Consider the following 25,966-nt stretch of genomic DNA (forward strand, 5'->3'; position numbering starts at 1 on the left):
GTAATAAGACATAAATTTGATATTTTTAGACCTAAAAAGGATACACAAAATGAGAATTTTTATTATTGGGATGGGAAAGTTGTGAGCAGATCTTCATTAGTAAACTTGGGATCACTGGAAAAGTATAACTAATTTCAGTCATCAAAACTGTTTGCTATTTCAAAAGCATCATATAGAAAGGATGTACTGAGGATAATACTGTTTGCAAGTTGCCTATTAATGGAATAATGTGTTTTGCACACTAAAAATTTTACAAGACCAACAGAAAGATTGAATAGTAGGTTAAGTGATAACTAATGTGAAATTTCAATTTAGTATTGTGATTGACTCTAGGGCTGCACTCAAAACATAATTTTGCTCATTTCAAAGTTCTGCCTTTCTAAAACAACTTAACCTCAATTCTTGGTAACTGAAGCAGTCCCAAGACAGCACAGGACCTGAGGCTGCACAAATCTGGGCCGAGGGACCGGAAAGGGGGCTGTTCTCACCCTTCTCTCACTCTCTGCCAAGCGACCGCGGCTGCGCGGAGAACTCTGCGTGCGGCGCAGCACACAGCACCGGTGGAGAATTGGGGGAGGGGCAAGCACAAAGCGAGCGCGGCTCTCCGAGTCTTCCGCTTCCGCCCGAGAGTGTCTCGTCCATAGCTGTCCGGGTCCACCTCCACTGTGCTCACCTCTAGGAGTCCGGCAGGAAATCTATGGTACACCGCACGGCTCTGGCCCCCTCTTCCCGTCTCTTCTGCGCCTGTGCAACCGGAACGTTCGGGAAGATTCCTGAAGCAGTACCGGCGGCTTCCGGAAGCTAGCTGCGGCCTGAACAGTAGTGCCGGTGATTGCCGTAGTGATTCACTTCTAGTCCTGGGTGGTGTGTGTTTCGCCGGGAAAGCGGAATGGCGCTCCTGTGTTACAACCGCGGCTGTGGCCAGCGTTTCGACCCCGAGGCCAATTCGGATGGTAAGGAGGAGCGTGACCCGCAGTCTTCCCCCGGTCTCCCTCTCCCGACCCCTGGCCTCCTTTACCTCGATTCACCTCGTTTCACCTCATGCTGCCCCCGGGAGCCTGCCTGGTCTCTCACCCTCTCCGGGAGCTCAGGGCCGGGCGCTTCAGTGTCCCCGGTGCCCCTCATTCCTCAGTGAGCATCCCCTGCACTTCCTCAATTCTAGGGCTATCCGGACCCGGTTTACACTTTAGCACCGCCGTGATTCCTGGGCGTGAGAGGATAAAGAGGTGCACAATGGACGGTTTTTGTATTAGACTTCTTGTAGCGATTGAGTACTAGAGAAAAGCGTAGTCACTTGTCTAATGACTTGCTTTTTAAATAACCGGGCTGGGCTGCGGAAATGACTCTTAAACATCCGCTCCACAATAACGTTTTCGGCATACTTTTGCTGGGAGCCTCCAGCTTATTTAAACTTCGCCATTCCAGCATAAAATGAGCTCCGAATGGTTTTTCAAAAACCAGTGTGGTCTAATTTAGAATGCACAGTGAAAGCAAGCACCTGTGCTGGGTGAAACCAGAGGTATGTGTGACTCTCATTAGTGAGTGGAATATTTATGCAGATTACTGGACTATTGCGGAATTTAATCTTAATCTCAAGATTCAAATAGTATTATAGTATGCTCTTTATATGCAAGGTATTGGACTTTATTATATAACTGAACCACACGGAATTATCCTTTCGCAGACCAGAACAGCACATGGTAGTAACAACACAGTTCAGCTTGGTGAAAAAGGTTAAAACCAATTCCTTACTTAGTGATCCTTTCTCACGCTTGACGTACTTAAAAGGTTTATTTTGGTACACAAGTAACGTCTTTCAAAATAAGATGGGGACAGGATTTAAAGGGAAAGATGCAGCCAATGTATGAGCACATGTTAAACTGTCATGGTATGTGCATAGTCTACTTCAATACTGAATACACTGATGTCTTGTAGCATGGGGCAGTATTTTTAGGGTACAAGATTCCCGTCCATAGTTCAGGAGAGAGACCAGCTTGTTGTTGGAAGATTGTCTGTGTATGTATGTGTGAAATGGAGCAAGAGGCTAGGAAAGCCTTAATAAACAGTCATGAATTTGGGGCTATTAACAGCATTAAGGAAACTCCAGTCAGCTGGCCAAAGTTTATTCACTTTTGCAAAGTGGAAAATGTTTTAGAAAGTAGGGACAAATACCAAGTAAATTGGTTGAATGAGTGACAGTTGATAACATTGGGTTTAGGAGAAACTTTATTAGACTGGGAATCATTTGACTTTACATGTTAAAATTACAAATAAAAAGATTAGCGTTGAAGGTCCCAATATGTTCTGGTTTTTAAGGAGTACAGTGATAGATGTATTACTTGTAAGAAGCTGCCAGTCTGTGTGCAGTCCTGTCGTTCTTAGTGGTGTGGTATACTTTCTATGTGTATTGCCATATTTCATGCCGTTTTAAGTTAGTTGTTTTGCCTGTATACAAAAATTGGACTTTTTCAAAATGATAAGACATTTAAGTTTGTAATTCAAGTACATGTTAAAAAGAACTGTGAATTGTAACTTGCATATGTAAAACACAAACTTTTACAAATAGCACAGCAGTTATGAATGACAAGTGAAAATTTCAGCCAAACTTGTGTAAAAAAAAGCCCTCAAAACTTAACCACTAATGTGTTGTCACTTCTCATCATTAAATATGAATTTCAGGAAAACTGTTAAATGTGATAAATGCTAGAGAAGAAATGTCTATCTAATTCTCATTTACCTTTGAAAACAGTGATTTTTCCCATTTCATTCATGCCAGTTGCACCATGAAGGTGGAGCTATTCCTGACCTCTGGACTGTTTTATATTCCTGACTTGGCTGTTTATACATTGTATACTGCAGCAGTGACTGTACATTAAATTCAGTTTTAAGTGATTACCTCTCAACTTCATAACTTTGTGCATACACATTTCCATTCCGAACTTCTATATTCCAAATATATTGTACATAATTAATAGCCTCTTCTTGTCCCATTGCATTAACTACTATTTTCGTGTACATGGCCAGCACTTACTAAAAAGGTAATATTAACCTAGTAACAGAGGGTAGAGAGATTTCAAGGCAACACTAGGAGCTGGTTTGTAAGGAATTAAACTTGGAAGGTTGAATGGGTTAAAACATTTACAGAGGAATGAAACCTCCTTTCTCTACCCTCATGGCACTGTGTTGTCAAGTAATAAGTGTGTTTTATGATTGTTTTAAACAAAACATTCCACATTGCTGGTGGTAATAAATGCATTTTGCATAAGAACTAAAAAGTTAAAACTTTTATTCTGTAATATGGAGAGAGACAGGAAATAGGAAATGATCAATAGCAACAAGGAAACAGACTGTAGAAACCTATGATTTCTTGTGATCTAGGAATTGGTTAAGAATGTTAATTTAGTAATTAGATATTACAGCAGTTACTAAAATGTTATTTTTTTTCAAACTATCTTTTTAGAGAACTTCTTGGGAACCTTGTATGGATAGGTTTATAAGTACACTTCAGTTTGCTATTTTCCTCTAGTGGCAGATGGGTAGGAGTGCTGTGCCTCTGTGCTGTCAGCTAGTTACAAATCCTAGCACTGAGTGGGAAGGGAGCTGTGAGCCTCAGGCTAAGCTGAGGGTCTGCTGTCAGTTGGTGGCTGCTAGGGAAGAGTTACTTTGCTTCAGGGTAGTGGCTAGCCAGTTGAATACTCATTCAGGCAGCACTAATTGGACCCAGAAGTTCAGCCGGAAGGAGATGGGTTGGTGTGTATAGGTAGTAGGTAAGAGAGTTGAGTATGACTGAAACCTTGTGTACATGTATGAGATTTTTAGACTCATTAGGATTAGAAGTTTTAAGCAAATTTTACTACAAAAAATGAAAGAATATAGAAGTGTTAATAGCAGCAAAATTGCAGTTATGGAGTAGCAACCAAATACTTTTATAGTTGGAGGTCACCACAACATGGGGGTCACAGCATTAGGAAGGATAAAAACCACTGATATTGAAAATCTCTGAACATTATCCTTAAATAGTTCTGGTTTAGTTTGTCCATGTTTCATACTCTTAGAAATTTAACTTACAGTGTTTAATACAAGGAGTTAATAAAGTTTTAAGGAGTAATTGCCTACATTTGAAATAGGTTGAAACCCTAACACCTGAAGGAAGGAGCGATGTATAAACTTGTGTTTATAAGCAGCTGTGTGATTTTCCTTTTCTGTTTTTGAACAGATGCTTGCACATACCACCCAGGCGTTCCTGTCTTTCATGATGCCCTAAAGGTAGGAACAAGATACCTTTTCAGTTTCTTTGTATTTGCATAATAAACTTAAAGATATAAAAAACCTACTTTTTTGCTTTGTTGTTAGTTTTACTTTCTTGATGGCCATTTTGGGGTACTTTAAGCAGAGTGTCTAAAGACAACGATAGTCAACAGTGATATTTTCAATTATGGAGTTACTTTATTTACATTCTAACTCACTTTCTTAATGATTTATTCCCTTCCTAAGTTTGAAGTTGAATAAAAGCAGTTATATAGGTCTCAGTCTTTATTCTGTCACTGTGCCTAACAAGAAAGGCCTCCCCTGGGTATTAGAAGTGGTTGTTTCAGGTGTTTAGTGCTTAGACACATTTAAGTTGGAGTAGTTTATTGGAAACATGATACCATATTTATTTCTCCTTTATTTCCTTAGCAAGCTGAAGAGTCAGAGAAATGGTAGAATGGTTTTCTTGTTCATGGGTTGTTTGTATGTTTTTTTGACTGAATGTTCAATGGTACCTGTTAAAAAAATCTTAGTGAGATATGAGGTATGTAAGTTCTCAGTGACTTACATATTTTTAAAACAGGATTAATTTGTCAACATCAGGTTATTCTCTCTCTTTCCTTAAATATTAATATAAACAATGTTTTCTCCAAATATTCACCATATGACATTAGAGTGTTTTTGTTGTAATTAACATAAATTTAACTACTCATTTGGTTAAATATGAAACTAGCAAGCTGTATAATGCTTGTATTACCTGAAATTTACTAAACCATGGAATCCAGCGGCTTGGAAAGCCAAGGTTTGCAGTACGTATTTATAGCATACAGACACACAACAAAAATCTGGAGAATTAATTGTCGGTGACAACACTTGCCATCCGAGCAAGAGGATGACCTAAATTTGATTCCCCAGCACCTACATAAAAATCAGGGTGAGAGGCGCCTCTCTGAAGCCAGTCTAGATGAAATATCAAGCTCTAGGTTCTGTGATAGACCTTGTCTCAAAAAGTTAGATGGAAAAAAATAGAGGACACACACCTGAGCACACAATGAACTGAGTAAATAAAAACTAACACAACAGCAAAAATGAGGGTAATAAAAATGTTTCTGTTTAGGAGTGGAATGATTTGATATTGTCTGTAGGACATATATTCAAATGTGACCTAAGAATAACTGGACTATAGGTGATAACTAGAGGATGCTAACAAATAGACTTGCAGAAATGGGAAGCATCCCATGGATAGGAAATCAGAAATACTGGAAGGGAAAAATACAAAAAGTGCATGTAAAAGTCAGTAAAACAATACATTTTTTGAAGACTGTAGATAATATCAGCACTCCTTAAACTCTAGTAATTGGTTTATGTGCATCTCAATCCAAGAAAAGAAAAAAATTCAGGAAATTCAGTTTTTTCTTTTAAAAACAGGAGAGAACCTTAAAAGAGCATGTAGTGTTAAAAAAAAAAAATCACTACCAAACCTTGAATGCTGTAAGAAACTACCCATGTGAATTTAATATTATTTTGGGGACACAAGGATATTATATTCTATTTCTTTACTCTCTACCAATTAGAAGTAAAAGTAGTTGAAAACCACCTTCAATACGCTGTTCATGGTACACTACGTAAAGTGTCTGGTTTTTGAGTGAAATAATTACAAGACCTCTTCAGTGGCATAGCACCAGACACGAAAAAGATGAAGGCCAGAAGAAAGGGCAAACAAGCTCTTAAGAGGCCAGAATACAGTGACAGAACCAATAGTAAATCTTATAGGTGGAGGTAAAAGGCAAGCAGCACAGAGAGGCTCCAAACAGGGCCTCTGTTCTTTTGTTCCTCGTAGCTTTTATTAGGAGTTGCGAAAAGAATCAAGATGAAGGCTTTAAATACCAGAGCAGTCAGTTTCATAACCAAGGGGAATGCCTAACTTTTACTATTTTCATTGGTTTTAATATTCTAGTCAGTTAAAGGCTTCTCTTATTACTTGAAACTGACAATGTGGGTTTAAGATGGGAAAGCACTAAAATCATTTATTACTGTGGGCCTCTTTAAGCTCTGGATAATTCATTAAGAGTATTCTGTGCTGGTAGGCAGAGGACATTGTCAGACTGTCTGCTTCCCTAATTTTGAGGCACCTTGCTTTAATACCCAGGAGGTCCTTGATAGTTTGTTAGAACTGCACTTACCTCAGTTGCTTCAGTCTACTCTGCCGCTAGCTATGAGGTTAGTTTACTTTATAAACTAAAGTACTCTAATTGTTACTTAGTAGATTTTTTTTTCCCAAGTAAATCACCTTACTCCTCAGATCCTTTAAATACATGAATTAGAGAGAAGGTGTTGGAAATCGAACATGGGTCTTGTGTACACTGGCAAGAACTGTTCCAGTGAGTTACATCCCTCATCCAATAGATGATGTTAAAAAAAAAACAAAAACTTTTTTTTTAAAAAACTCAAATACTATTACCCCCACCACAGATAGATAGATAGATAGATAGATAGATAGATAGATAGATAGATAGATAGATAGAGTTTAATGTATTTTAATAGCAAACTTACAGGAACAGCACAGAAGACAGACAACATTAAAAACATGTACTTGCATGTAGGACAACTCTGTGAGAAAGGTATAGTGAATGCATGGAATCTACTGTAAGATAAAGTGCTACAAACACCATTTATTTGCCATCAATAAGAAATTTACTAATTTTTAAAAAATTCAAATTCTGGCATTGTCCACAAAATTTTAACAGGTTTATTTGTAATTATCATAAAGTTGAGCTGTTGAAATGTATTCACTGAGACATTTTGCTTGTGTTAATGCTTTACATCTGGCATTTATATTAAAAATTCACACAGGAATGAATGTGGAGAAACTGCCTATTCCTGATTCTGTCCCCTATGTTTCCACTCGCAATTACAGACTTGGGTACCTTTGACCCCATAGAAAAAATATCTATCATTCAGAACTACTACTAACAGGAAGAAAAGGAAAAAAAAATTGAGAATGAAATGTTTCCTCTCATAGTGGACTCTTAAGCACGTTCCGAGTATGCGGCGTGCTAGCTGGATATCTTTTAGCATAATTGTTACACGTTTGGCATGGATAGTGCACAGGTTGGTATCTTCAAAAAGGCCAATCAGATAGGCCTCACTTGCCTCCTGCAAAGCACAATGGCTACACTCTGGAAGTGCAGATCTGTTTTGAAGTCCTGAGCAATTTCTTTTACCTGACACTGAAAGGAGAGTTCGTGAATCAGAAGTTCAGTGGACTGATAGCATCTGATTTCAGGGAGTGCCACAGTACCAGGCCTGCAACTATGAGGTTTCTTCACCCCTCCAGTAGAGAGCGCACTCTTGCGAGCTGCTTTTGTAACCAGTTGTTTCCTGATTGCTTTACCACTGGTGGGTTTGTGGACAGTCTGCTTTGTATGAGCCAGCCACGGTATTTCAGCATCTCCTTACTTATTTCTCTTCTTCTTCTGCGTTAGAGAGCGGTGGCAGCGTGGTGAAGGCTAGGAATACCCTCAAATACTATTCTTAAAAAAGCAGCTTCTGGTTTTCTATTTTTACGAAGTTATTGTTTATTTTTTTTTAAACAAAATCATTTTGTGTGATTACGAAACAGCGTACAAAAACTGAACTGGTGTGTACGTAATTTCAGGACTCAAGGAAATCAGTGCAACATGATTTTAAGGTTTTTTTAGTTTGTTATTTTTCCTTGTTTTATAGGGTTGGTCTTGCTGTAAGAGAAGAACAACGGATTTTTCTGACTTCTTAAGTATTGTAGTAAGTACTAGTTTATTCCTCTGTGTTGTTTTCCTAAAAAGTACATGTTCCTGGAGGCTCCAGATTGCGCAGTCAGATAACTGATATCCATTGACTCAAATATCAGGCCATACAATCCTTTATAAAGGGGCTGCATCTTCTCGATAACCTCCAAAATCTTGGTTTGCCTTGGGGAATTAATATTTTATTATGTTAACAATTCATTTGTCATTTTAAGTCCTTGGTTTTTGGTATTCTTGAAGAGACTATCAAGAAGGAATTTGTAGGCAGGCAGTGATTGGGAGCACATACTCCTAGTACTGCAGTGACTTGATGTGAGGACTTGAATGGGGCACTAGAGGAAAAGGGGGGCTGATAATTGTGATAGAGTTTATCAATAAATAAAAAACCAAAAAATAAAAACAATTTCAATTAGTGGCAGTGAATTTCATCATGACATCAATGAGATGGTCCATTGTTTTATATGGCACCAAGAAAGAACAATCATTAGTTCAGTGTTATAGATGAGAAAAATAAATTTTAATAAATTATTTGGGTTAAGGTCATATTTCAGCTTAATAGGAAAGGGGAAGCTCAGATTGTTTTTGTTTATGTTATGTCAAGCAGGGTCTTCTTACACAGCCCAAATTATGGCCAGGGTTGACCTTGAACTCCTGATCTTCCTACGTTCGAATACAAGTGCTAAGATTAGAGGTGGCAGGCACCATGCCAGGCTTAGTAGTGTTGGAGATCAAACCAAGGGCTTTGTTCATGCTAGACATGCATTTGAGTAACTGATACTACAGGCTGAGACCTTTTTGAATACAGAGCTTTGGCATGTATAATTAGAAAAGGTCTTTAAAACACCCAAAATACAAACATGCATACATGAAGTAGGTGAAAGATAACTGTTGATTCATATCTTTTACTAACAGGGCTGTACAAAAGGTAGGCATAATAGTGAGAAGCCACCGGAACCAGTCAAGCCCGAAGTCAAGACTACTGAGAAGAAGGAACTATCTGAATTAAAACCCAAATTTCAGGAGCACATCATTCAAGCCCCTAAACCAGTAGAAGCAATAAAAAGGCCAAGGTATAATCTATATAGCTACTTATATTTGTGATGGTATCATACTGGAATTTACTGGTGGTATTTTCTTTTAGCATTTTATATAAAGACATTTGCAGTATCCACTGTGTGTTTTTCCTTTGGCAGTAACCCTTTGACTTCTGAGGGTGTGCGTGCACACTTGGATGGTTGTATATCTCTGTTTCTGGTGTGTCAGTCTCATGGTGGCATGGTGAGATTTGGTAAAAGAATTGTCCTTTTATATGAGTAGTTTGAATTGAAGAGTCACAGAGGCCTAGTCACTTACTGTACATCTAGATTAGTACTTAGTGAGTTTTCATTTACTTGAGTTAGGATACCCTCTCTGTCAAAATACTTTAAAAATAGCTTTTGCTCAGCTTGAAGTAGAACTAGATTGTTCTAATCTAATCACCTCCTGTTCACACTATACTTTATATTGAAATACATTAATGCAGTGGTTCCTAGAGCTAGACTCTTTAATATAGTTCCTCATGTTATGGGAGACCCTGCCAACCATAAAATTATTTCATTGCTACTTCATAACCGCAGTTTTGTTGCTGTTATGAACTATAATGTAAGTATCTATGTTTTCCAATGGTGTTAGGCAACTCCTTTGAAAGGGTTGTTTGACCCCATTCTGAAGGCGTCAGGACCCCCAGGTTGAGAACCACTATATTAATAGGTTTACTTACTCTTGTAATACAAGATTCTTCAATCTGCACTTAAATAGTGGATGGAGAATATAAAGAATTTGGCTCCAGATTAATTCCTCAGGTGAGTTCTTAAGTACAAGCCTGAAAAATCATCAAAACCAATTGAAACTTGTACTTATATTAGAAATTTACAGTATTTCCAACTTTCATTTATCATGTTTAAGTAAATTTATAGAATAGTATATAATATAGCCCCAGAATAAGAATTCTGACTTTTGATGTTTGTTTGCTCATTAATATTTTGAGGTATAGGCTGTAATTAAAGATCAAAATGCTAAGGGGTTGGGGAAATTTTAGCTCAGTGGTAGGCTTGCCTAGGAAGCACAAGGCCTGGGTTGATCCCAGCTCGGAAAAAAAAACCAAAAAAAAAAAAAAAAAAAAAAAAAAAAAAAAAAGATCAAAATGCTTTTATTCTATCTGCAGTATTAATTGTTTTAAGAGACTATCAAATACTAACCTAGGCAGTTAAACAAATACCAGAAAAGGACAACAATTTTGTTACAGTACAGTTTATCCTTAAATCTGTTACATCTCAATAGAGTGCTAAAATTTAATGACAGTATGAATTGTTACCATTTGGACTACAGAAATATAAGCTTTACTTAAGAGGCTATGAGAATTTTTACTTTGTTTTATCTGTAAGGGCATATTTTGCCTGCATGTGGGATTGACTATTTGCATACCTGGTACCCATGAAAAACAACTGTTTCCCCTGGAACCAGAATTATAAACAGTTTTTGAGCTACCATGTGGGTACTGGGACTCAAACCCCAATCCTCTGGAAGAACACTGAGTCCTCTAAACCACTAAATTAGCTCTCCAGCACTTAACTGTTTCATTTTAAATCTATCTGATACATGAGTTATAGATTCTAGTGTACTTCAGTAATGTTTTATAAGTCATTGTAGATGCAGAGTAAATAACCTGTGATCTTTTTATTGCTACATTTAATAATAACCTAATATCTACTGAATAGGCTTAAACAAATTTTATATATATGTGTGTGTGTGTGTGTAATTTAATCATTATGGTGGTGGTTTTTCATGGTCATAAAATTTTATCTAAATTGAAAAGTCTATACTCTCCACATAAGTAAATTGTCTGTTAGTACAGATGAATTTGTTTTCACTTAGTGCTTGAGAATTTGCTTGAAGATGGACTGAAGAGGATTCTACAATCCTTTACATGGGGGCTATTCATCTTTACAAGCTTGAATCCTAGTCTTTCCTCCCTTCTGACAGTCCACTGTGTAGTTGTGTCTTAATGCTAGCAGTGGTGTGAATATGTGAAACTTAATTTCTTAATAATGCAGCATTTTATTGAAAATTAGAAGTTGGTAAGTTATGCCATTTACTATCAATTAGAAATAACTTGATGTACAGATAATTAACATCTCATAGAATATTTTTAAGGTTATCAATTTGAAGTACAAAGACGTACTTTGGTCTATTAATGATGACCAAAATTAATAAGACTTCAAAATTCTCTAGCCCAGATGAGCCAATGACAAACTTGGAATTAAAAATATCTGCTTCCCTAAAACAAGCACTTGATAAACTTAAACTGTCATCTGGGAATGAAGAAGATAAAAAAGGTAAGACATTGTTTTTTCTTTCTTTGTTTTAAATACTTTTTTTTTTTAAGTAGTAGACATTAATTTAGTAATTTTCTGTCAAAAGAGTTAGCTACATTGCACTGTGTGAAGATGCAGCATATTGTAGCAGAGAACTTCCTTCCTTCCCAAGTGCTAATAACACCATAGAAGTAACATTTGGTTCATTGATTATGTCTTTGTGAAAACTTATCAGCCCTAAATTATTTTAGCAGTTAAAATTCTTAAAACTAAAATGTTTCTTTGGGCATCATATAAAATATTTTTATTATCCATTTCATCTTTGCCTTGTATCAAGAGACAAGAATTATCATCTATGACTTCTGTTTTACAATTTCTGTTTTACGAGAAAATATTTTATAAAGTTGGACGATCACTGCATTGTAGACTGAAACATAACATATTATTTGAGGACATATAAGCAAAAAGTAGGTATAAAGCTTTTTTTTAAGACAAGATGTTGTCCAGTAGCTCCAACAGCTTGTGTGATCTGGCATGACTTAGAATTCAGAATCATCTGCCTCAGCCTTTCAGGTGCTGGGATGTACATTTGTTTGTTTTTCTCTCTCTCTTTCTTTTTTTTTCCCCCGTTGAATTATAATTGTCTTAAAAGAAAGGACACTTTTTAACTGAGAATGGGGTCTCCAATGGAGGAGTTAGAGAAAGGATTGAAGGAGCTAAAGGGGCTTGCAACCCCGTAAGAGCAACAATGCCAACCAACCAGAGCTCCCAGGGACTAAACCATCATCCAAAGAATACACATGGACAGACCCATGGCTCCAGCTGCATATGTAGCAGAGGATGGCATTGTTGGGCACCAGTGGGAGGAAAAGCCCTTGGTCCTGCCAAGGCTCTATGCCCTAGTGTAGGGGAATGTCAGGGTGGGGAGGTGGGAAGTGGTTGGTGGTTGGGTGGAGAAACACCCTCATAGAAGCAGGGGGAGGGAGGATGGGATAGGGGGCTTTTGTATGGGAAACTGGGAAAGGGGACAACATTTGAAATATAAATAAAAAATTCCAATTAAAAAAAGAATAATACAACAGTGGAATAATACAATACTATTTTAATACTGCAGTTTTATTCTTGTTTCAAAAAGAAACCATGTTAAAAAAATCTCATGTTACCTTTTTTCTTCATTGCAGAAGAAGACAGTGATGAAATTAAGATTGGGACTTCTTGTAAAAATGGAGGGTGTTCAAAGGTATATGTTATAATAAAACTTTGGATTTAGCCAGTAAAATTTTACTATTCAAGCAAAGGACTGCGGTTCACTCTAAAGTTAGCAGATAGTTGCATGCCACTTCCATGTTTGGCGCTTTGCTGAAGACTAAGGCTATAAATACAGTAAGACTTCTAAGGGGAACCTCTGATACCATAATGGCAATAAATCTTACTTGATTACATTTAGTAAACACTATGCTAGACAACAAGTTTCAGGGGCTGAAAATAGTAGTATCAAACAAAAATATTCTGTGCAGCATTTTCTAATGTGGACAGGATAAAAATAGTCCATTGAATAATTAATTCAGGCAGAGCTGAAATAAATACAATAGACCTAGCGACTACAGTGGTTCCAGTTGGGGGCTACTTACATAAGATGTGTCAGCAGCACTGGGTAAGAATTCAGGCGTGAGGGCTGGTGATAAATGTGAACTAGCTATCCGCAGAGGAGCCATACAAGTAAAGACACTTTAGAGATAGGCTGCTTAGCAGATGGCAATGTCATGGGGCTTGAGCAGTAATCTAAAAGGAGTGGGTGAAGAAGTACATGAGCTGGTAAAAGGCCTAACCCAGGACAAGGGTCTGGGTTACTTCAAACTGATGGTAAGCCGTTATCTGCTTCAGCGAGATGTTTTGTTTTGTTTGTTGAAACAAGTCTTTCTCAGCCTGGTCTCACACTCCAGTCCTTTCCCTCAGCTGAGAGGCAGTATTACAGTTGTGTACCACCACGTCCAATTCAGGGAGAGAGCTCTGTCATAAGTAGAATCAGAAAAAGGGAAAGGAGCTTTGACTCTATTATAGAAAACCAGATAGTGTTATTCCAGAGAGTAGCTTGCTGAGAAATGTCTAAATGTAGAGTATGGTTAAACATCATGAGACCTTTTGCTGTCTGCTCTGTATACCCTCTCTCATTCTGTTCCCAGCTACCTCCATCTCATGGTTAGGATTATAATATGCTTTTGTTTGCTGTTTGTTATATTTTGAATGCTTAGCTATGTGCCAGGCACATAGCTGATGGGTGTACAATTAATGGTATAATTTGAATAGTTGGACATTCAGGAATCTGGGTAATTGAAGGACTTAAGGTCATAGCCTATGTCCCAAGAAGCCAAGTTCAGCCAGCGATCTTTGATAATTTAGTTAAAAAATATTAATTAATAGTATTCACGTGATGACATTGGGAGGAGAGACAGAGATCGAACAATACCCACCCAAAGTCCATTTTGGCTGAGTGAGACTAAGCCTTAAATAGAGGGCTAGAAATATGTATAATTAAGCAGTCCCAGTCATGGTACGATCCCACTTACCATAAACTCATTATTGTTTGGCCTTTCCATTTGCCGTGGCACTGGATTTAGGCCTTCTAATCTCCTGGATTGAGATTCCTGGGGGGAAATTTATTCAAAACTTAAGGACTTTCAAAACGAACATGGCAGTATCGAGATGGACAGCTTAGCTACCATTTGACATTTTTCTTTCAAAGATTTCTATCAGCATTTACTTTTTGCTTGTTACTGATAGTAATTAATAGGAATAATAAAAATTGTCATCTTTCTTAATTTATCTTTTTTCACTTATGTTTGTTAGATTTGTATAATGGAATATAGCTATGATCTGGCCCGTTTCGGTGCTCTGAGTGTTATTGCTAAAGTGCACACTGCACTTGATAATTGATTCTTCCTTTTTTTTTTAAAAGTAATGTCACTAAGTATTTCAGTGTGAAACTTTAGTGACTAGAAATGGAATTGTATGTGTGTTCAGTTTTAACTGATGTGGAGGTATTTGCTTGTCAGTATTCATGGGTTCGACCCTGGTGTCTACGCCAGCAATCCTGTCAGTGTTTATCCTCTGGCAGCTCTGGTAGAGTATACAGTTTTCTCCCTTGCTTTTTATATTCTTCACTGGTGTTGAGGTTGAGACCTTTTGTTAGCTGACTAGCCAGTTCTTCTCAGGTTAAGTGTATGTAATCTCTCCCCTCCCTTTTTTCATCTTTTTCTTAATAATTTTCAAATCTTATAGCTGCAAGTCCTTTGACAGATATATTTTATATGATTTGCACTGAGCTGATGATGGCATTGATAAACAGAGGGACTTAATTTTCATGCAGTGAAGTTTGTTTTCTGTTTGCTTATTTAAGAAATACTTCTGAGCTACAGTCATTTTCTTATGCAGAGAGAAATGTGTGAAACACCTATAACTGAATATGATGGTGTTTTTAACCAAAGGAATTCGAGAAGAATGATAGTAATTAGAAAGATGTATCCAGTAGAGAGGAGAAAGTTAGAGTGGGAAATGGGAACCGTGCATTTGCTAGTTCTTGAGGTTAAACTAATGTGTGTTTCATTGATTTTGACAAGATTTTGTGGTAACTTTAGAGGTAGAGAGGACAGACTTACTGATTCAGATGTGGAAGACTCAGTATGTTTGGTGCTTTTGAATAAGATGAGAAAAGAGACATTTTTAGGTTGCAGTAGTAAGTTCAGATTCTAACATACATACTTAAGGAGATGAACTCCTAGCACTTTGTATTTAACAAAAATGAAACCGAAAATTTTGGTCTTCTGTACTTTAGTTAATATGAATACAAAAATAGAGAATATATTGCAAGCTGCATCCATGTTTTATTAACATGACTTTTTGTGAATTCACCTGTAGAGCCTTCACGTACAGCAGCAGTGGGGCCCGGATCTTCCAGACAAACCATGGATGTATATATAGGTCTGCAGCTCATTTTACCGTTTGTAGGGATAAGAAATCAGTGTTCTACTGAAATTTCAGAAGTGATTGTTAGACTTCCCATATTTCTAATGCCCACACAGAGGGAATATACTGTACATATAAATCATGTTGCTGGTGAGAGCACAAGTCCCTTGATTCCAACATGTTTCTGTAAATTTGAGTACTTGAATATAAATCATTTTAACTTCATGCCTAAAAGGCTAAAACCATCTTATCTAGTAAGTTGCCTGCCTTTCTGTGTGCTTTCTTTACAGAAGTCTAGAGTTTAACCATGTTCGAAAGGGTCGTTTTCCATTCCGTGGTGAACTTACCAGTGTTCTTGTAGCTGCTATTTGAGTATTTTTGAAGGTCTTATATGTAACCAGTATTTCAGATAGTATTTCAGATGCAAGTGCGAGGTAAACAGCTAATGTTTTTTTTCTGTGTCTTTGTTTTGTAGACATACCAAGGTCTACAGAGTCTAGAAGAAGTTTGTGTATATCATTCTGGAGTACCCATTTTCCACGAGGGGTAACTTATGTATACCTAATTAAAATATTTATAATAGTGATTCAAAATGTTAATTAAACCTTTATATCTTTAAACATTGCCTTGTGGTTATAGTAAAAAATTTACCTATATTATTACCACTTAATCCTTATAATAACCTAAGAAAGTGGGTGAGTGCAGTTACCTTCATTTAACATGGGAGGAAAATAGGCTTCCAATTTTTAAGTAACCATTGTGACTGCAGTGTGATCTTATTTGGACTTGTTATTTGTTGTTTTGTTTTTTTTTTTTTGTTTTGTTTTGTTTTTTGTTTTTTTGTTTTTTTAATCTGAGGCAGGGTCCTATGGGTTTTGAGGACAGCCTCTACCTCAGTATCCTCAGGCCTTAGCCTTCTGTGGAATGGCTTACAAGCATGTCCGTGTTGCCCGACTTACTTTTCTTTGTGTAAAGGACTGACATTGAGTTTTCGGACTTTGATTTTTGAGCCATTAAGCAGTGAAAGCATCAGTATCCAGGAAAGGCCATGCTTTCCATAATTCTCAATTCCCAGTTTTTTCTGTTATGATATAATTATATACAACTAATATATAGAAATTGTACTGTATTACACTTTCAACTGCTTCCGTGTGCTTCAGGACTTTTAACCTGGAGATCTGTAATTTTTTTGTTCCCTGGGCAGGTTTGTTCCTTAAGTTAGTAGTGTGTTTTGCCTTTGTGATTGTACCATAATGTGTGGATACACTGGTTTCTACTTTGTTCCATGTTCTTTATTGTCCTACTGAATTGTGAATATTTGTTATCTGCTCATACCACTTTTTGGTATTTTCATGAGGGAACTAGGTGTGCATTCTTTATGAGAAACTAGACTTGGGATTGTGATGGTTTTATATATTTACTCAAAAGCTGAGTTGATACAATAAATAACACCTGGTTTTGAAAATGAGTTTCCCTAGTATGTATATATTTTAACAGTTAAGTATTTGCAAGATATTTAAAGTTATAGTTTTAATTGTTAATTGCATTTGTTATGATTATAATACTGGCTTTAATTCATTGTCTAATTTAAAGGATGAAATATTGGAGCTGCTGTAGAAGAAAAACTTCAGATTTTAATACATTCTTAGCCCAAGAGGGATGTACAAGAGGGAAACATGTATGGACTAAAAAAGATGCAGTAAGTAACCTTTTCAAAGTCACATGGTGACCTGTGTTCATCTAAATCATTTTTAAGAGAGATCTGAGATTAGTACACACACACACACACACACACACACACACACACACACACACACACAAATAAAACATTTATACTTAAAGCTAGGGTAAATCATTGGCATGTGTACAAAGTAGTTAATCTCAATATCTCAGTGATACCTATTGACAAAATAATCCTTGTATGTATTGATACAGGTATATAAATTTTCAAAAATACCCTAAACCTGGCAAAATTGAAAGATCTTTGTCATACTAAAACTAGTTTCACAAGCGCTAGAGAGTTGGCTCAGTGGTCAGGTGCACTTGTTCTTTGCAAAGGACCAGGGTTTGGTTCCCAGCATCCACAAGGCTCATCACTTCTTAGACACCATGCTTGTATGTGGTACACAGACCACATTCAGGGAAGCACTCATCCATGCAAAATAAGTCTAAAAAAATTTTTTTATAAAAGTTTCACACCCTTTACCAATTCTTAAAATTCTTTTATAAAAACATTTCCTATTAATTTAGTGTTACTAAACCAATACTTAAATCTTTCTTTTTTATTTTGGCCACAAAATCATTCACCCCTAGATTTTTTTTTTTTAAACTTATTATTCTATATGAGTATACTGTAGCTGTCTTCAGACACACCAGAAGAGGGCATCAGATCTCATTCCAGATGGTTGTGAACACATGTGATTGCTGGGATTTGAACTCAGGACCTCTGGAAGGACAGTCATTGCTCTTAACCACTGAGCCATCTCTCCAGCCTAAATCTTATTACTTTAATATCATGATTAATAACAAATGTTTTGTTTTGCTGCTATAACATTTTATGATCCTTTCTAGTTCATAAAACTTGTATCTTTAACTCAAGGCTTTAACTCGAGGATGTTCGGTATTTGGGTATCATTGTTCTTGCTTTTAAATCATAGGTTACTGACCATAAAACTTGCAGAAATACTTTACTAGCAGAAAGTGAATTATGTTTATACATTTCTCTCTATTGTCAAACCATATCAGTTTAAACTTTAAAAAATAATTATGCATCACTTTTTATTTGAAAATTTTCAAAGTGTAATCCCTGGTTAAATGTAGCTTTTTTTTATTTTTTTTTCTTTTGAAATACAAGTGTTTCAGAATTCCCTGAATTTAGTAGCTAATTTTTTCTTTCTTAGAGCAGTTTACTTAGAAAACATCACCATTTGTCCATTTATTTTTGAAATTCGACTAATACCATAGTGTAGCAATGGAGAATAGTGCTACTTCTTACAATAGCAGTCAGAAGATGATTTGTGTAAGTTGTGACATCTGCATGTTAATATGAAAGGACAAGATAATTTAACAATCATAAGTTAGTAGCTAGCAATTTGTTTGTATATGAGTGTGCACTCACATGAAGGTTCCAAGTTTGACCACCTTATTTCATGTTCCCTGAGCCTAGAGCTCATTCAATTGTGGGATCTTGAGCTCAATCCTCCACCATTAGGGTTACAGATCCATTCCACCACATATGAACATCTTTATGTAGGTGCTGGTGTTCCAAACTTAGGCTTCATGCTTGGAAAGCAGGCACAGTACCAGCAGAATCATGTTTCCAGTTGTAACATCCCTAAGCTGTAACATTCTATGACAATACTTAGTTGACTATAGGATATTAAAATGGAATAAAAGTTTAATGAGGCTTGTAAAATTATCTCCTGAATGGTCAGTAACAGTGTAACATTAAAGAAGAAAAACCTTAGAATTGGAGAAATGATAGTACTCACATTTTAAACTGTTAAGATATTTTATATCATAACTTATTGTTTAAACCTCTCAGTAGGATCTTTAGAAGTTGTTGCCCTGAATTCATGAAGTACTTAGTTGTGCATAATAATTTTTCCTCTATTAGCTGAGCCAGTACTTTTGAAAACAGTGATTGTATAGTGGTTTTTAAGATTACAAAGTTTTTCTTACATTACAGGGGAAAAAAGTTGTTCCATGTAGACACGACTGGCATCAGACTGGGGGTGAAGTTACCATCTCAGTGTATGCTAAAAATTCTCTGCCAGAACTCAGTCAAGTAGAAGCAAATAGTACATTGGTAAGTATATTAAGTAACTCAGTAGAAATTATCTTAAACACATTGTTTATGTGTAAACATTTTCTCAACAGTTCTTATTTCTGTCAGAAAATCACAAATGACTTTCATATAAACTGTAGGGAGCGGTGTGGTAAAGATGGCGCCGACATCCAGCCCAGTCTGAATGTAAACAACTTACTGCACATGCGCAGGCTTGTCCCCTTGCTAGGGCAGCTGTATGATAATGAGGTGATCCGGCGCCCTCCTGTGGTGAACAACAGTACTGCGCATGCGCGGGGGTTCGCACCTGGTATCAGTCTGGCTGGGGCGGTACTATGCTAATGGGGTGGTTCGTGCTGCGCCAATCTCTGGAGGACAAGTAGCTGGGATGACAGTGGGGTGACTCGTGCCCCGCCAATCCCTGAAAGATTATTAGCATACTGTTGTGTATATAAGGTGAGCGCTTTTGCCGCTCAGGGTCCCCGTAACAGCAATGAAGGTGTCCTACAGTAAAGGCTGTTGAGAAGAATCCAACCGTGTTGCGTCTTCCTTGCTGGCCGAGGTGGGCGCGACAATAAACAGTATTTTAAGTGAACCTCACAGTGTAGTAGAGTTTATTCTAAAGTTGTCTAGCAATAACTAGAAGAGTCACAAAATACATACTTGTTTATCAGTACAAATCTTCTTGCTAATTTTTCCAGTTAACTATTTTCTTAAATGAAATGGTGGGGCTCAATATTGTCATTTCCTCATGGCTTGAGTAATGTCAGTATTGTCTTTATAATTAGTACTTAGTCTCACAAACCTTCAGTATGAATTTAATCAATTACTAGTCTTGGCTTGGTGTGATTCAATGTTTCATTGAATGGTTATTACGTATTAAGGTTGTTTTTTCAATACCTACCACAAAAATAATGACAATAACTTATCTATTTCAGTTAAATGTACACATTGTATTTGAAGGAGAGAAAGAATTTCATCAAAATGTGAAACTATGGGGTGTAAGTATTATGAATCCATCAACTTGTCCTGATGCTTAAAATCATTTTTAGAATGCTTATGTAAATAAAGTTTATGAATATAACCTTAACATGTCCTATCACCACTTTAATTGCATAAAAAGGGCCCCAGAAGCTTGATTTTAATATTAGAATAAAGATGTATTTTTCTGAGACCACTAAAAGCACCAGGTTAACTCTTACTCTTTGTGTGTTATAGGTGATTGATGTTAAACGAAGTTACGTAACTATGACTGCAACGAAGATTGAGATCACTATGAGAAAGGCAGAGCCCATGCAGTGGGCAAGTCTTGAGCTACCTACAACCAAAAAGCAGGAGAAACAAAAAGATATAGCTGATTGATTAGAAGAGAAACAGAAACCTTGTCTAACTTAGAGTTCTTAATGTGTGTGGTGATGTAGTTGCTTGCTGCTGCAATCGTTTTGTTGTTTTTAATCTGCCATTTTAGGGTTATCATGAGGTTCTTCAAAGCCAAAGTCTGTTAAATTTTCGTGCCTCTATCTTCTTTTGAGTTGCATAATATGATTATTCAAGTCTCTTCACTAGAACTATAGTTGTTGCCCTTACACTTGAAGGGAGGGAAAGGACCCATAAGTATAACTGCAGTACAGTATATTTTGGTATAAATTATTACGAACAGGAAATGAAAGAGGATTTTTTTTTTTTTTAAAAAAAATTCTGATAGCTCCTTTTTCCCTTAAATGGGAAAGCAAAGTGGTATATAAAAAAAAATAGGATTGGCCTTTCCATGAACATTCGTTACTATAATTCTTGAAAATTTTTAAGGAAAAGACTTTTCTTTGTTTTTCCCTATACAGTGGTTACTTTTTATAGTACTACTTCTGAAGCAGTGGAGTCAAAATGTGTGTGCTGGCTAAGTTTATAATTTGTTTGCAGTTAAATTAATTTCAGAAAGTTGCATCAATACTTGCATTACCTGGCAAGCAGTATAATTTAAGTCTATAGATAATAAACTAAGATTATAGAATTATCAATTTGGTTAAAATTCATAAGAGTAAGCAATAATGTTAAAATCTCTTTCCTGATTATTTAAAGTACTCTTTATGGTATTTTGACTAAATTGTATCTGATTTGTAGTCTAAACACTCTTATGAATTATATCTGTCTCCCTGATGAAAAACTGTATTTAAATTGTGAATGTGTAGCTTTGTTGAAATATATTAAGGTGTGTGTTGAGGCTTGAATCTGAAATGTATCTGGAGGCTTCTTTTGAGCTGTTGGTCTTTCAACTTAAGGCTCTATTTTGAAGGCTGTGAAACCTTAAGGATATCGATGGGTGAGGATTATATACTCCTGCTGGTCTTATCCCGTCAGGATGTATGAATCACCTCTGTCCCATACTTCCACTGCTGCCTCCTCAGCCATTATAGATTGTATCCTCTGGAACCGTGAGCCAAAATAATAAACCTTACCTCCCTTGAGTTGTTTCTGTCATGTGCTTTGGTCAAGACAAGAAAAGTAATATACTACAGAAAAATTATAGACTGTATTTTAGATCAGCTGAATGTTATGTTAAGTTACTATAGTATAATTCTTTGGAGTTATTTTAAGGGTTTCATGAAGAGTTTTACACATATAATGGTTATATGTTCTACTTTATTTTCATTAATTGTAGATGACACAGATAAACTTAGATTGAAATAAAAGTTGAAGGTCTTTATTTGCCACACTCTTTGGTGTTAATGGAATCCTCACAAAGTTTCATTATAGTCAAAATACTGTTTTAGTTAATAGAGAATCTGTATGGGGGCTGGAGAGACAGCTCCTGTAAGAGCACTGGTTAATGGGTTCAATTCCCTGCATCCATGTGTCAACTTAGATACTTCAGAATCTTTTCTTCACATACAGGTCGTTCTGGCCTCCATGGCCATCAGTCAGTTATGCTGTGCTCTTTGATACAGGAGCTGGCTACCTATTTGCATGACTAATCATCCTACCATTAGCAAGTAACTATTAACGATACTGAGTACCTCTGGCCACAAGTATAAAGATACTAATGTAGTCTTCAAGCTTTGATGAAGCAAGAATACGCTAGAAAATTTGGCAATAAAAAACTGGGATCTAAATAGTGCTTCTAAGTTTCTACTTAAAAGGGAAATGAAAAGAGATCTTGTGTACTACCTGAGGAAAGAGGTTGAAACAGTTTGATTCAGAATATTAATTATATCTGTATCACTTCCTTAGTGAGGTGGTTTTGTTTTCCTTTGAATCGCAACAACTGTCTGCTTTGGTGTCATTGTTAGAGCAAGTAAAGTTTCTAACTTCAGACTTAATTGCACAATATTGTTTTGTTTTATAGTAATGCAGGGGTTACATTTGTGACCATTTCATTGCTCTTTCAGAACTTCTGCATGGCATTCAGATAAGCTAAGTGAAATTTACCTTAAACTCTAAAGTGACAGTATTTTTAAGAAAGAATATTTTACCTTATTAGTTTATTAAGAAAAGTTAATAAAAATACTTGCTAGCTTTGAGAAGTTATTTCTATTAGATATATGCCTTTCTTTTGAGAAGTTATTTCTATTAGATATATGTCAACCAGTCAAACCTGTAAATATTTTATACACATTGAATCTCAATTTATCATGGGAAAATGCAGTGTTTCATGTCTAGCTTTTGCTTGTACAATGGAAGTAATATCCTAAGTTGACCTGTCTTACATGACAACTTACAAAAATAAGACATTAACATTGATATAATATTTTAAAGTAGGAGTGTTTAATTTTAATCATTTTAGTGGAACCTTTAAAGGGTAGTAGTTCTTGAAACCTATTTTAACACTTAACCCAGTGATATAAACAAAACATGAATTGAAATCAAATGTGTATAGGTTGATTGTGTATATTTTTTAGAGTAACAGCATACTGTCAGCTGTGACATTTGTATCTTATTTTATGGATTTTTGTCTTTATAGAATTTGATTTTTTTCTTAAATATTAGTTCTTAATCAGAATGAAGAGAACCATTAAAATATTCTTGCAAATATTTTGAGTTCTGAGAGAGTCCTGGGAGATACTTCCAGGTTAAAATGGTTAAAAGCTTCCAACCCTCTCATTTAAAAGATTACCCAGGGAGCTTGAAAAATAATACTATAGTGGTTGAGAGCATTTGCTATTCCTCTAGAGACAGCTTTCCAGCACTCACTTTTGGGCACTTAACAACTACCTGTACCTTCAACTCCAAAGGATGTAATGCTTTCTTCTGCTGTTTTTTTGTGAGCACCCACAAAAAATAATTTTTAAAAAATTACTTTGAAAATTGGGTCTTTTCTATACCCGCACTAAACTTTAAAAGCTCATTAAAAGACCTAGTTAGTATTCACTAACAGGTACTTAGGTATATATGGTTTTTTTTAGCATCATTTTTGGTTTTTGTTTTAACAGCTCTATTTTTGAAGTTTAAAAAGTAAGGATTGGTTTTTGCTACTATTTTGTTGCAGGTTATTTTGTTTTACTTTAATCTATGTTCGTTTATTCAGTATTGTTTTATGGCCTTATTCTGAAGTATGAGCTATTAGGTCCGACCTAGTTATTTTAAAAAGGTTTTATTGGTCTGTCTGATTTTCATATCAGTAGGTTATGTTTTTATCTGACAGCATATCTTCTGTTCTTACAACTATAATTCTCTTTATCATGCATGGGCCTTTTAATTGATAGGTTCTCATATCGTTGGTATGGAGCATTCTCTGTAAAATACTTGTCAGGTTTATATATATGTGTGTTGTGTGTGTGTATACATGTATGTATTTTATATATACATATACACACACATATATATATGTATACACATATATGTGTATATATTATATATATCTTTATTTTTTAGTTTTTATGGAGATTTTAAATATGAAGAAGTTCTTCAAGAAGGGGCTTCCAAAGACTTATTTTCCCTAGTGCTTATTAAATATTTTATGTCATTTAAAGATTTTATATTAAAGTAGAGTGATATATTACTACCTTTTCACTAAGCAAATACACTCTTCAAATGAGTAAATTGTAAAATTATCTTTCAAAAAGATTTTCCTAATTACAGACTAATGATTAAAGATGAAAAACGAAAACCTCGCAAAGGTTGAGACACTGTCGTCTTTACAATGAAAACATCAGACAAGTATATTCCTGTTCTTTAGGTATTATTTGTTACAGTCTTTTTTCTGCCTGCATATTACTTTTGCTATTTTTGTTTTGGCCAACTAATGAATGCCTTTTTTTTCTGCTGCAGTATTTGGCATGTTTGGGTAGCTGTTAATGACAGACAGTCATCAGGAATGGACTAGCATTGTTTTAACATCAGTGAATATGAACTTACTGCTCATGTAAGGTATGCATGCTGTCCTGTAATATAGGTGAAGAAAAGGACTCATGTCACATTGCTTAACCTGTTGCGAAGTTGAAATCACTAAGCTGTTCGGCAAAGATTACAGACTCAGGTACTTTGAATTTGATGCCTGTGCCTGTGCCTGTGCCTTTGTCTTTGCCTCTGCCCAGACATACTCTGTACTGCTCATCAGTTGAATGAATAGCTTTTTAAAAAAACCGGCACATGGCATGGCAGATGTTATGTAATGTTAGAAAATAATTCCACAAAATATGTCATTTTTCTTGGATGGTTTTGATTAATAGTCTATTAAAAAACTCATTATTTGTGATTTGTCACATCTTAGAGTCTGTGGTTTCTCCAAAGATCTTTGAAAGAAATCTCAAAAATCCTCAATGCAAGAAATCATAATGGATTCCATTACTATTAAAGCAATGTTACATACCTTGTAGAAGTGTATGCTAGAAATGTTGAAACAGCAGCAAATTTCCCTTCTGTTTTAGCCATTAATGTAAGATCTATTTAAAACAGTGACAGAATTTGGAGTACCTCAAATATATTCCTGGTTTAGCAATAGGTAGTTAGATTTTTGTCCTCTTTGGTCAGACCAGTGTTAGTCAGAGTACTATTTTTAGACTAGATCAATCACCCATCAATTAAAATTTTTTAGAAATAAGGTCCCCAACTCTAAATACTAAGTTAGAAACTGGAAATAAGACCTCAGATTACAAAATAATTTCCAGTTCAGAGGTAAAACAATTTTTTAACTTCTTAAATTTGTCTTTTTGGGGTACATTAGAAGGACTTGTGTTTATAGTATATGAATCATATCAAGGTAATAACCATTTCCATCTCTTTAGCCACTAAGACATTTTTATATACTGGAACTTTTAAGTTTTGTTTTGGTTATTTTGAAATAAATCATGTGTTAGGAGATGCCTACAATGTCAAAGTTGAATTACTTTTGTCTCCATTTTTTTTAACATGAATTAACACAACTCACATCTTAGATCAATTTGATACAAGACATTTGTAGGTAGGAGAAAGGCAGGAAGGTATAAAATAACAGCAGGAAGGCAAAGTAGAAAACTACAATCTTGAATTTGGAATTAGAGAATCAAAATTCTGAGTAGTTCCAAGGTTTGCGAAAAGAGAAAGAGCCCAAAGTAGGCATATAATAGATTCTGGAAGTGACTGGTTCAAAGAATTGATTTCTGAGTCACAAATCTAATCATATTGCCCAGTCTTTAAAGAGGCTTTGTAGTGAGGCTCTGTCAGATGTGGAAATGGCGAGTAAGTCAGTAGGACGCGAGATTCTACAACCTCAGGATACATCATTGTGAGAATTCTGGCCAACTTTGAAAAAACTTTTTTAGCCCAAGAAAAGTGGTAACACTACAGATAGGACAAGCATAAAATAAATGGAACATTTCAGTAAAATAATTGAGTAAAAGGTTCACTTACATAAGTAC

The 25,966-nt window shown here is 35.9% G+C and overlaps 1 protein-coding gene across 1 annotated transcript; it reads left to right on the forward strand.

Moving 5' to 3' along the window:
• Positions 1-742: 742 nt before the first annotated feature.
• Positions 743-21,846, forward strand: Chordc1 (cysteine and histidine rich domain containing 1). The gene is made up of 11 exons (XM_032909438.1): positions 743-953; positions 4,217-4,266; positions 7,975-8,031; positions 8,946-9,103; positions 11,304-11,407; positions 12,568-12,626; positions 15,825-15,895; positions 16,943-17,048; positions 19,038-19,157; positions 20,075-20,137; positions 20,355-21,846. Exons 1-11 carry the CDS (start codon positions 890-892, stop codon positions 20,496-20,498), a joined length of 996 nt encoding a protein of 331 aa, XP_032765329.1. The 5' UTR covers positions 743-889; the 3' UTR covers positions 20,499-21,846.
• Positions 21,847-25,966: the final 4,120 nt, after the last annotated feature.

The sequence above is a fragment of the Rattus rattus genome, chromosome 8, assembly GCF_011064425.1.
Source record: "Rattus rattus isolate New Zealand chromosome 8, Rrattus_CSIRO_v1, whole genome shotgun sequence".
Classification (NCBI taxonomy): Eukaryota; Metazoa; Chordata; class Mammalia; order Rodentia; family Muridae; genus Rattus; species Rattus rattus.